Source organism: Catharus ustulatus, chromosome 1, assembly GCF_009819885.2.
Source record: "Catharus ustulatus isolate bCatUst1 chromosome 1, bCatUst1.pri.v2, whole genome shotgun sequence".
Lineage (NCBI taxonomy): Eukaryota > Metazoa > Chordata > Aves > Passeriformes > Turdidae > Catharus > Catharus ustulatus.
This window is the reverse complement of record NC_046221.1, coordinates 112,941,819-112,954,799: the sequence shown is the minus strand read 5'-3', so window position 1 is coordinate 112,954,799 and position 12,981 is coordinate 112,941,819. Positions and strand designations below refer to the sequence as shown.

General features: G+C 43.6%; 1 protein-coding gene across 2 annotated transcripts in view; it reads left to right on the top strand.

Moving 5' to 3' along the window:
• The first annotated feature begins 889 nt into the window (after positions 1-889).
• Positions 890-12,981, top strand: part of OSBPL1A (oxysterol binding protein like 1A) — a 75,896-nt gene continuing 63,804 nt past the window's right edge. The window contains exons 1-4 of one of the 2 annotated variants that reach the window (XM_033082827.2): positions 890-1,137; positions 1,240-1,399; positions 6,650-6,772; positions 11,474-11,559. In XM_033082827.2, the coding sequence (XP_032938718.1) occupies positions 6,652-6,772; positions 11,474-11,559 (207 nt within the window). In that variant the 5' untranslated portion in view covers positions 890-1,137; positions 1,240-1,399; positions 6,650-6,651. Of the gene's footprint in view, positions 1,138-1,239; positions 1,423-6,649; positions 6,773-11,473; positions 11,560-12,981 lie in introns of both variants that reach the window. The other variant, XM_033082656.2, reaches the window with a different exon arrangement.

Sequence of the window (12,981 nt, the reverse complement as noted above, 5' to 3'; positions counted from 1 at the left end):
CCCCTCTGTCGAGGCACCACTCTCGCAATGTTGAGTGCTCTTTGAGGCCGGTTTGCCGCCCCATCTCTCGGAACTCCTGTCGGTGTCTGCGTCCCGCCCCGCCGGGGGCGCTCCCCGGGCAAGCGGAGCCGAGGCCGCGCACCCGCGGCGGCGACAGGCACTCCAGGAAAGCGGCACTCACAGGATAGTTAGGGTTGGAAAGGGCCTCTGGAGATCACCTGGCCCAACCCCCTGCCAAGTCTGGGTCACCCAGCGCAGGTGACTCAGGAACGCGTCCCGGTGAGTTTGGAATGTCTCCAGAGAGGGAGACTCCGTGGACTTTCCCTGGGCACCTGTTCCAGTGCTCTGATGCCCTCAACATAAAGTTCTTCCTTATGCTGAGGTGGAACTTCGTGTGTTACAGTTTATGGCCATTGTTCCTCGTCCTGTCGCTGGGCACTACCGAAGCGAGTGTGACACCAAACCGCAGCGGGCAGCCCCGGGGTCGCAGGAGGGTCACTGTCCCTCCCTGGGCAGAGCAGCTGCGCCGGCTGCGGGCCCGTTTCTCCAAAAGCGTGGGCGCAGCGCCCTCGGCAGGACCTTGCCTCACCCCTCCCGGCTTTCCCACCGGGCTGCGGCCAGATCCGGACCCCCGTGGCCGGCCCCCGCGCTGGTGCCGGTGCCGGTCTCGGTCACGGGGCGGCGCGGCGGGCGGACGGGCGGAGCCTGTCCCGTCCCGCCCCGCCGGGAGCCCTCGCCGCCCGCCCTGCGCGGCGGGGGGAGCTGCCGGGGCGCCGCTGCCGGTCACATGTGACCGCGCCCGGTGCGCGCAGCGCGGCGCGGGGCGGCGGCGGCGGCTCCGGAGCGAGGCCGGGCCGGCAGTGGGCCAGCCCGCCCGGGGCGGGTTTCCTTCCGCGGCGGGGGATGCGCCGCCCTCCCGCGTTGGCTTTGTTGCTGCCGTGGGCGCCTCTGCCCCGCCGCCGCCGGGAGCGTGTTCGGGGTGGGGGTGTCGCTGGTTCCCCCCTCCGCAGTCCGTTGTGCGGGCTGAGGGGACGGCCCCAAGCCAGGCTCGGCTCGAGGCACGGAGCAGAGGCGGCCTTGCAGGCGGGGGCCCGGGTGGTCTCTGGCCCTTGGGAAGCGGTGTCCTCGCCTGCTGCTGTGCGTGGGTGTCCCTGCCTCCTCCTCTTCCCGCTGTTCCGTCCCTGGAACAGGCGCGGCGCTGGCCGGTGCCCGCAGGTCTGAGCGCACCTTTTCCCGCAGGCAAGGAGCGCAGCTGCTGCGACGCGAGAGCCTGACTCGCCTTAAAAGTGTTTAATTACCTGGGCCGGGACCAGCCGCTCGGTTCCAGGCGGGCGTAGGGAGCTCCGGCGGTTCTGCTGAAGTTCTGACTGCTCGGGACCGAGCCTGCCTGCTGATCCGGGTGAGATCTCGCACGAGCTGTGGGTAAGCTTATTCGGAGCGCCTGGGCTGACAGAAAGTCTTTGATGTAACAGAAGTAAAATATGTGCGGAAATCAGCCAGGAGATGCCCAAGAACGAGGATAAGTTTGAATACTGTTGCCCTGGGAGTGGTGCTGAATAGACGTGTTATTGCAGGTGTGTTAATTGCTGTTAAACAAACAGTATCTGGATTTTAGAGAGGTGCTGCTTTCACAGGAAGACTGTGTCATAGAAGCGTGATCAGCTTCTTACTTCTACAACCCTTTACCCGAAGACTGAAACAACTACTTTTCGATAACATCACTCATGCTTCTAGTACAGGCACTCTTTCTTCTTGGCGCAGCTCCTGTCGGTACAGTGTGTTGTGTGGGTTTGTGGACAGGTTCTGTCTGTTTGTGCGGTCTGGTGCATTTTGTCCTGCTTCTTTGCAAGCATCACGTCGTAATGTGTGCGTGCTAGGACATGTAAGAAATCTTCCTGAGCAAGTATCAGCCCTTCCTACAGGAATCTCATTTTCATTGCTAGAGGAAGATCTATTGGAATACTAGACAACGTTGTGCTTTTTGCCAGCCTTACTGTTTATCATGAGAAGACTTCCCGTGCAACCCGTGGCCACTGCCTCTGAGACTTAATGTTGAGTTGGCCAGTGCTAGTACTGCTTCTCCTGTTTTCTAGTTGTGTATGAGTGAAACCTACTCATGTTCTGCTTAGTGTGTATTGTCATTGTTCTAGGCTGTGTTCATAGCTAGAGGATTCAGCAGGAGAAGAAATCAAAGCAAAAGCAAGTGGGTCTTACAAATAGTACTGCCTCATAGTCAAAAGTGTCACTTTGGGTCTTTGTGGATCACTCTGAGAAAAGCAGATGTTTTTCTTTTTGCTTCAACTTTATCCCAGAAGTTAGGTAGTAGGTAGCTTGTATGTAGGTAGTTAGGTGGCCTTTTGTGTTGTATTCTGCAAAACTCTCTTAAGCAGGCATGTAGACAGAATAGTAACCTGTGTTCTCTGTGTTGGAAACAACCCCTGTGTGAAGACAGACCTTGTAGTAGCGTGACAGGATCACTCTGGCATAGGTCTCATAGGAGAAGATAAAAGCAGAGCATCTCAGTGCTATTTTTTATACCTTCTTAAAGGATAAGATTCAATTAGCAGTGAAGTACTGGTGTGGTAGTCCTAATGAGTTCAACAGAAGTGCCTTACAGTCACATCTCAGCTGCAGAGGAGATGCTAAATAATGTTCTGTGGTGTTGTGTCACGATGTGGCTATGGAGACGACCATGCAAGCCTTTGAAGGCCACAAGGCATAAATAGAGCCAGGAAAGGCAATTTACCTGTACCAGCTGATTAATGGAATAAGGTAATGATGGCAGCATGGCTGACTGAAAGATGTGTTTGTTCTCTTTCAAATGACCAGTCGATTTGCATAGAGGCAGCACACTCCGTATAGATGAATCTGCTGGTAGTATCTTCAGCTAATAACTCCAAACTGAACTATTAAGTTTCTTCCTTAGTGCTGATGGCCTGGCTTGGTGCCTCAAAACTGGTGAGTGGGGATTTTGGAGCTCTTCATGATGGGTCATGGGACCAAATAAACACCTCTCTGCACAGGCATATGGGTGTACAAGGTACAGCTGCAAATGCACACCACTGGAATGCCTGTGCATTGATATGTTTCCATTTGTCACTCAAACTTCTGTTGGTTGTTTCTCATCTCTGTTATAGAGAAAATCTTATTGCTTAAGACAGTATTTGCAAGGGTATAAAAGGTTCTGTTAGGAGTCTGTTTGCTGCCAGCTTTGTTAAGGCATGTCATTTAGCTCATTAGCTGAAATTATATGTTCTTCAAGATTTGTCTGATGGGTAACTGCATGCATTCACTTTCCAGCCCCAATTGTAGAAACACTTTCACGTGAGTGATCCTTGTATGATTAGTAGCCAGACAGTAATTCTTCTGCATCATTGCATGCTTCAGGCTTACATAGTGTATTTGAAATTGGAGGCCGGGCCTGAGCAGCAAGGTCTTTGGGGACATGTTACTATGCATGTTACTCTATTGCTAATGTATTCTGTAAGAGTACAAACAAATCACTGATTTTAACCTTACAACTATTCGGTGGTAGAGAAACTATGCAAGTAATTTTATATAGTGGTTGAACCTTGTGTAGCTCAAGCTGTTTAAGATTCTGCTCATGTACATAACAGGCCTTGCTGCATGCAAGAGTTGTTTATTTGAATCAGCGTCTTGGTTTCTTTCCCAAAGTCTTTTCTTCCTTCTTGTCAATATCGAATGGAAACAGCCTGTTCTTAATGCGTTGAAAGTCCATTGCTATTCGTACCTGCTAAGTATGTGGGATGTTGACAAATGATACAGGGTAATGATAGGAGTGTGTTTCTCATCTGAGACATGGCTAAAGCAATGTTGTGTGGGAGGGGGTGAAAATGAACTATGAGCTTTGCTTTTTTTCTTCCCCCAAATCATGGCTAAGCCAGAAAAATGAGTCTGTCCTGTTATCTTTGGTCTGTGTGATTCTCAGTGCTGCATTCTGTGTCCTACTGAAACTGTATCGCTCAGCTTCAGAGATAGTATTACAGGCTGATAATACATTAACATGCATGGGTTTGGTCATTCTCTAGACATTGCTAGAACTGATTCACTAAGGAAAATTATACCTGCCTCAGTAACAATAAACTGTGCTGTGTTGCCTCCACAAGTGCATAGACCCCTATTTAAAGGAGAAAGTAGCTTCAGGGCTCAAAGGACTGCTAGAAGAACTAGTACTGTTGTGTTTTGTTTTGTTTTCTGGTAGAACTGAAAAGCATGCATGAGCAAGAGTGCTGACTAACGACTTCTGGAGAAGGCATTTGTATCCTGTGTCTGTGGTAGGTTGCAGGTGACTGATCCAGTCTGTTCTTCTGAAATATGCTAGAAAGGACTTGCTTAGTCTTTGTCTAATTCTTTGAAAACAGATTCTCTCTCTGCCTTTGCTGATTGAGGAAAGGGTAGGGAAACTTCTCTCTGCTGTATTGTTAGCTCTTTGGCAGTCTGTCTTGTTCTAATTTCTGCCTCAGTCTTGAATATTGCAGGATCGGCCACTGTTACAGGCTTTTTGTTCCTTACCCAGTGTTCTCATTGTCTCTTTTCTTGATGAGTGGCTTCTTATCTTACCGTAGTGGAAGAACTCCCTGCATCTATTTAAGCTGTGAGTCTGTGTGGTGCAATCAAACTGCCTGTCCAGAACAGCAGAGTGTAGACAGTTTGTGGGACCAATCAAAACCTCTGCTAGTATAGGAAAGCTAACTGTGTGAGGCCAGTAATCATAAACTGACTGCAGGACTTGTTAAACCTAGTGTGTCAGGTGAACATACTGAACTGAAGGTGCTGAATTTGGACAGAGTCGCTTGTTTGCCTATTGTCTCAACAGCAATAAACTGTCTCTAGCAGCACAGTCTTTTGAAGCTTTTTTAAACAGAGTTTCTTGACACCCCTTAAAAGCAGTGTATTTAAATAGGGCAATGCTGTATCTAGATCTAGTTGAATTACAGAATAAGCTGAGTTGGAAGAGACCCTTCAGAATCAAGTCCAGGTCCTGGTGCTATGCAGTATGCCCCATGAGTTCACACCATGTGCCTGAGAGCATTGTCCAAACACCTCTTGAACTGTCAGGTTTGGTGCTGTGTATACTTTTCTGGGGAGCCTGTTCCAGTGCTCAGTCACCCTGTGGGTGAAAAAACTTTTCTTGATACTTAAGCTAAATCTCCCCTGACTCAGCTTCATGCTTTTTCCTTAAGTCCTGTCACTAGTCACAAGAGTAAAGAGATTGGTACTTGCCCCTCTGCTTTCCCCCTTAAGAGTGTGGAAGACTGAAATGAGGTCTCCCTTCAGTCTCCTTCAGGCTGAACAGACTAAATTACCTCAGCCTCCCTTCATAAAGCTTCCCTTACAGATATTTCAGCATCTTCATTGCTTTTCGTTGGGCACTGTAACAGCCTAATGCCTTTTTTGTGTTGTGGTGCCCAAAGCTATACCCAGGACTCAAGGTGGGGCCCCTCCAGTGCAGAGCAGAGCAGGACAATCCCCTCCCTTGCCTGGCTGGCTATGCCCCCAGGACACTGGTGGCCCTCCTGGCTGCCAGGGTGCTTCTGACTCGTGTTCAGCTGCCATCAACCAGGACCTACCCCCAGGTGCCTTTCTGCCCTGCTGCTCTCCAGCATCTCACTCCTTAGTCTATATGCACATCCAGGGTTGCCCTGCCCCAGATGCAGAGTCCAGCACTTGAGCTTGTTAAACTTCATGCAGTTGGAAGTTGTTATAATGGCATTAAAAAAAAAAAAAAAAGGGCAAACCAGATTGCAATTTCAGTGTGGAAAAAGATTGGTTAAGACATGACTTAGTAACTGTATTCTTCAACAGACCTGGTAAGTAGCGATATTGCTTGCCCAAAGGGCAAAGACTCCCAATCTAGTAGAGAGATGTGAAATAGTTACGTTAAAAGGTTTTGCTTTCTCCCTTCTTTGAAAGACATAAATACCATTTTTTTCCTTTGCAGTTCAAGAATAATGGTAGGATTAGAATTAATTAGTGATCTTTTACAGTTGTGTGTTAACTTCCTTATATTGTACTATTGTATTTCTTAAAGATAAGCTCAAATCTACAAAGTGTCTGAGTCCCCAGTTTCCCTTCAAGCTGAGGTTGCAGGGCCTCAGATACTCAGGCTCAAGAGATGATAATACTAATCACTGATGGGTATCTGAGATCTCCATGCAAAGACATTCTGTTCCCTAGGGTTGGCAGCCAAAACCACTGTTGGTTAATTCTCAGGTAATACTTGGGTTAATGGATGTATATAGCTACTTTCTTTTTTTCATTCCTGTTGCTTCTGGAAACCTTGAGGGATAAGGGTGAAAGCCTTGTAAGGACCTTACTGGTTATGCTTGTAGCAAAGCAAGCCTTGTTTGTGGCATAGAGTTTCAACTTCCAAGCCACCTGTAGAACCTAGAAAACAGAGAAGCAAGAAAACATGGGTATTTGGTTATTTAACTGCTTTGTATGAGGAATTTTAATGCTTCTTAGTAGCCTGAGTGCTGGACTGTTGCAACAGCTTGCGCATTAAGTGTGTTCCACAGAGAGAATTGTTATCTTTCTCATACCAGGGTTAGTATTACATAACAGTGAAAAGTGATGTAATTTTAAGCCATAACATACAGCAGTTTAACTGATTTGTATCTTTTGTTAGAGATGACTACGGAAGCAGAACAGCAGCTTCTCCATGATGCTAGAAATGGAAATGCTGAAGAAGTTAAACAGCTGTTGGATACCTTGGACAAAGGAGAAATAAACTTTGATATCAACTGTAAAGGTTAGTAGTCTTCTTCAAATGCTTATAATCTTGCTATTGAAGTCATGTGTAGTGAAACTGATAGTGATAGTATAATCTTGCTTTCTTTGGAGTGCTCGGCAAAGTAATAAAAAACCCACTTAAACAGCTTTTGCACTGTGACTTAAGGGCATATTTGCATAGGGGAGAGATAATAAAAGAGTATTGATACTTGCAATGTACAGAAAAACAGTGTAATTTACAGACACTACAAGTGTCAACAAGACAAAGAATCAGCACCTCTTTTTGCCTGTGTTCATGATTATGCCAGCTTTGAAGCTTTAGAATACCAAACAAAACAGATTGTGGTGCCCAGGGATTATTCAGGGGGGTAAATAGCTTTCATCAGAGCTGCAGAGAAGATTGGATCAGATCAGTCATTTGTGCTCTGCTCAGCATAAGGGTTTTTTATTTTTGGGGTATTTTTAGGCTCATATTTTGTTATCACTCAGTAGAGGCATTATATTTCTTGCCACTTGCAAAAAGGTTTGGGACAAATACATACTTCTTACTTGTAGCAGAATACTGTGTTACTTGAGAAAAGAAAGTAAGACTGCTCTTCGTCTGTCTCTGGGTCCTTGGCCATCACTGAAGTTTTTCCTGTATGCAACTAACACAGGTGTGGCTCAGCAATTTGCTGTGCATAAAACTTCAAACTGGGACTAGATTTGCAAGCTTACTAGCAATTGCAGGCTAGCTTACTTCTTTGTTATTTTAGTATCTTTGTATTTCTTTTTATTTTCATGAGTGCATTTCTGGTTGCTTCCAGGATGTGGATGTGAATCCCACTCTTTCTATCCAGGCTGGTATTCCATTGTTCAGCATTTAACTGTTTAGCAGCACTGAGAAGAAAGTGTTACACAGGAGGAGGAGAGAGATCAACTGTGCTTCTCTCAACCATAGCAGAAGGGAGCACCTTGCCCTAGAGGGCAGGGATTCCTGTTACCTGAACAAACTCTATCCCTTTCCCAAGTCCCATTCTTAATCATCAGCTTACTTATTGTTTTGTTTGGCTACTCAGCCATGTTTGTGTTTTTTTAATGGTTAATGTACTCAGCTCAGAAAAAGAAGTTGTGAAACTCAAGGCCTTGCTACTTCATCTTTGGAGAGGGCTAGTCCATAATTTAAAGGGGAACCAAATACACCTTGATGAAACTGAAGCCCTCCACCCTCAAAAGTATATCTTTGGTGAATATTCAAGATATGTAGTGCCTAAACAATTGGAATAAAAGTACCTTAAGATTCATGCAACAGTACCCATAAATAAGTTTGTGAATTGTCCTGTGCTTAGAAGAGGTTTCAGAGTGCCTCTGATGTGTTCTTACTCATAATCTGAAAGTGTAATGAAATGGCATAATCTGCCATCTATTATATCATCTATATATATGGGTCTCTGGTCAGAAAATCTGCAACATAGAGTCTTGGGTAATGAAATGAAAGATGTTGCTTAGCTGTTTTTCAAGTTTAGCAGTACATGCCAGCTAGTTAATGCTTGCTAATGGGAGATTTAGGAAGCTAGAGGGAATGTGCTTGTGATATTATTTTTAACCTAAACTAGTTCCAAATATGGATTTTGTTCACTGTGAAATCTCTGCTTTTGAAGTTTCAATTCTTCTAAATGTCAGAGGACACAGGAGTGTAATTAGTGTATCTGGGGGAACTGCTCTAGTCATGTGAAACTTCAGAGTTAAATCTGCTGTTCTTCTGCTGTCACTTTTCAGGGACTGACAGGTTTCACTTTGCTCCCATAGAGTATTCCATTGGAAACAGTTTAAGACAAATTCAGGCCAAACAGCCTCTGCTGTATAACTGGCCCTGCCATTCTGCCTCCTCACTAGCCAAACCACTATGTCTTGCTACAAGTTCTGATCTGTTGGGTACCACCAGATAGTAATTGCATAACAACCTGATGATTAACTAAAGTACACACTGTAGACTGTCTTTTTGCAACCCTTAATCTTCCTTCTCTTCCTGACAGCCTCTTGTGCTTCTGTCATTACCTTGGGTAATAGATGTCCCTAGAAAGTCAGGGTATGGGGAATGGCTTCAGTGCCGTAGCAGTTCCTTCAGGAATTTTTTGCATCTGATACAGCAGTGCCTCTTGGCTTGCAATTAAGTGCTTCTGGAGCAGGTGGGAGGCTGTACTGGAGGTGGTGTAAATTTCCTGCAGGGTGTGCCTTGGTAGCCATAAGTCTGGCAAGTTGAAGTGCCTGGGTGTCAAAGCCTATCTTTCACATCTTCTCCTTGTCTTTTCAGATGGGAGATATATCTGAGGCTGTGTGCTGTATATTCCTAAGTGTCAAGTCTGACAACAGTGATCCTAAACATCACAATTTCAACCAAAGTGAAGGAAGAGAAAATAAATTCAGACTTCCTGTACTTGCTGTATTGTGACTGTATTCTACCCAGTCAGTGCTCACAGATAAGCAGGATTTGCTTGAGGGAAATCCAGCCAAATGATCTGAACTTCTCTTTTTGGGTTCCTCAGTTCACTGATTTGGAAAGAAGGAATCTGCATTAAAACAGTACCAAAGCCAGGTTTTATACAAAATAAAGTTTTCTAAGGCCATCTCTTGTTGGCTCATTCTTCTTAAATACAAGAAAATAGCATATCTAGGAATTTGCAAAGTGAAAACTCTGTAAGGTAAGGTTAATGGTCAGTAGTGTGTTATGGCAAAATACACATTTGAATGACTGCACAGTGGCCTAGCAGCCCACAGCTGGAAAATGATTGCCTACCTTGTCTCCATTCTCTAAGCAAATGGTAGCACTTGAGACTTGGAGTTAACTGGCATTAAAGCAAAGAACTGTGTGTAAGAGGGAGAGGAGTTATGTTTTTTGCTGCAATTACATTATTTCTCCTTTCCTATCCTTGCATTTGCCCTAGTGTAATGGTGTCATGGTTTAAAATAATAATAAAGTACAAACACTTGTGGTTACTTTGAAGAGAAGTAACACCTCAAAAGCTTGACAAAAAAATGGTCAGCTAACATCAGAAATGCAAACATTCAGAGTGGATCAGGACAAGGGCCTCTTCTTACTTTATGCAGTAAGGACTACAAATCTGGACAGGTTCCTGGTTATTTTTTTTCATGACTGAATTCCTTGGCAGCAACCCCGTCTTGTCAGTGCTGTTAACTAATGACTGTTCTGGGCTAATTGTATGAATTCAGTGCAGCTCAGATCTCTTTTGTATTCTTTGAATGAACCTTATTCCCTACTGGACTGAGGGATGAGTGTAGTCCCTTTAGTATGTTGTCCAGCATAAATAGCCCCAGAGGTAGTTATCCACACAGTGTTTATCTTTGGTGATACTTTGGCCCATCGATGACATAGGTGGGAGCTCTGTTGTAGGCCAGACTGTAATGAGGGAAAGATCTAAATCTGGTTTTGGGAACAACAGGAATTAAGAAGAAAGAGAATCAAATTACAGAAGAAATTGTCAAAAAGGACAGGAATGTTAGCTGGAAACAGTTATAAGAAATGGGAAAATATTTCAGCTCTGAGCCACATTCTAATGTTAATTTTTAATATGAGAACAGAAAAGATGATGAACTTTCAAGATGAACAGTTTATTTTCCTTGTGCTTGTGGCTTGTTTCCTCAAGGCAAACTTATATGTTCCATGCCTCAGTACTTGAGCTTATATGACAGGAGAAAACTTAATGATGGCAGTGATTTCAAAACAATTTCTGCTACCTTATTTTTGTTTTTCTTCCAAATAAAAAATGGTAGGTTTTAGGTGACACTCTAATGCTGTGGGTGTGTTGCTTAGTAAAAACAAAGCACAGGTTGCCTTTGCTTTATACAGTTGAGTATTCCAGTTGGAAAGTAAAGTGAGTTATTAACTTCAGTAATCTTTAATGCTTTAATATCTTGCTTTTAAATAAATGTTTGTAGGAGAGTTGTTGAATTTCATACAGCCAGTCCTCTAGGTCATGTTTTAAATACTCTTTAAAGCATAAATCAGATTTTCCTTTGCATGGTCATTTCTGTGCTTGCTTCCTGTCTGTGCTTTATCATTCTGCAACTTAGAGCTGTAGATGATTGCATAAGTTTTGCTGTGCTTAAAGATTTCAAAGCACATTACTCAGGCTGTCTTTGTTAAAACTCAGTAAAGCGCAAGGCAACAAAAAAACCTCAACCTTAGGTCATTCCACCTATTTTATTTTGAAGCCTTTGTTTCAAAGATGGATTGTCTTACCTCTCATTTGTGTGAAGAAAATGAAATTGTGCAAACCAAAGAGTTTTTTGATAAACAAGAGAAAAATGTGCTTGCGTGTGCCATTTTTGTAGTGAATGAAGAATGAAACTAACTGAAGTTTCTTGCTAGTGTTGAAAGCTGTTACATGCAAAGAAAAGTTTTGTTCTCAGCCAGGTGACATGACTTTTCCCTTCTTAGAAGGTTGTGGGGGTTTTTTGTTTGGGTTTCTTGTGGTTGATTTTGTTGGGTTTGTTAGTTTGTCTTGGTGTTTTGCTTTGTTTTGTTTTTTTAGATTTGAATCCACCTTTCTCAAACTGCCTCCCAATTTAGTAATTTAAATAATATGAGTAGTATTGATGCTTCCAGCCTCTTTGTTCCTCTGCTACTGTGAAGAATGGTCATCCATGGCAACCTCTAAGCACACAACAATATCTCTTTTGTACTGTGATCAGAACTTAATTTACCTGTTTTGTCTTTTAGGCAGAAGTAAGTCTAATATGGGTTGGACACCTCTTCACCTTGCTTGCTACTTTGGACATGCTGTTGTGGTAGAGGATTTGCTGAAGGTATATATCTATTTTCCTCTCTGTGTAAGGCTAGAAGCAGCTAGTGTTTCTTCAGGTTTTTGTCACAGAAGAAAGGAGGCTTCGCAGAGAGGCAGAGGCGCTCCTACAGTAACATAGACATAACTGTTGTGACATACAGTTGCATATAGCCCTTACTCTGAGCAGTTTTTACAATTATTGGTATTTAGCTGGTTTTCTCTTGGAATGTAGCTATCTGCATGTAGGAACTAATGACCTGCAGTATACAGGTATGCACTCATGAAAGCTCAGTTTTTCTGAAGCTTAGTGGGTATCTGTGTATAATAAACCAGCATGTGATACTAGTAATGCAATGACTTCAGCAGTTTGATTAGTTTACTGTAGTACATAAAGTACTTAAGCTTGGGCAACTTCAGTTACTGAGCTGTAGAAAAGGCTAAGGTGTCTCAAGTCCAAAAAAAGCTGCATTATCTAATTCTATATTGTGCATAGAAGTATGCACAGAATTTTGTGCGAAGCAGCTTGTATGTATTTCTTTCAGGCACAGGCTAATGTAGTTTGACTCATTATTACATCAAAACTGATGTGTTTGTATTTGCATAACAACTGCAAATGCAGTGACTATGTAGTTTCTGACTGAATTTTTTTTTTTTTTTTGCTCTCATGGTAGCGTCAACCTTAATTATATAAGACCCTATTTCATATTTGAAAGATTTTGCTGGATGGCAGGAGTGTGATAAACAGGCTCAAGTGCCAAGCTAGCCTAAACTTGAATTTCATTAGGAATAAAAGCTGCCAGCATAATCCAGACTTTAAAAGAGGAAGGAAATTTGAGATTTGAGAAATTACTCTCTAGCCTACACACTTGCTCAGTAAATAATGCCATTTTCAACTCAAGTGGGCTACTTAAAGAAAAAGGTAAAGTTTTATCACTTAATGCATGTTTCAAGTCTCCAACTTCAAGAGTTGGAAGAGTATATGCGACTTTGTACATTTAATTCCTTTGATAGGCCTCTTGAAAAGGTATTATTTAAAGAACAAGGTGAGAAATAAGTGAGGCTGTGCACTTCTGAAAGCTAGGCATGTATAAGTGTGTCTGTGTACTTGTGCAGAGAAGGAGGCGTTATCAGAAGCAGAGCTCTGGAACCAGTCAGGTTCATCAGTTAACTTTAGGCAGGCAGCAGTGACCTGGCTAAATCATGGGATATAAACATATGTGATGAAGTTAAGTATACCCTGCCCTCTCTTTGACCCTTGGAGAGGTTAGGTAGAGAGTATAGGAGAAATACTTAATGAAAGAAGTATAGGATTTCTTGGGTCCTTGGCAGAGTGCCTGGGCAGTGTGGCAAACACTCCTCCTTTCAGAGAAAAGGTATGGGATGGAGAAAGTGTGTGACAAAAGGAAGAGTGATTCGATGGGAAGATCTACAAAATCCCAAACAA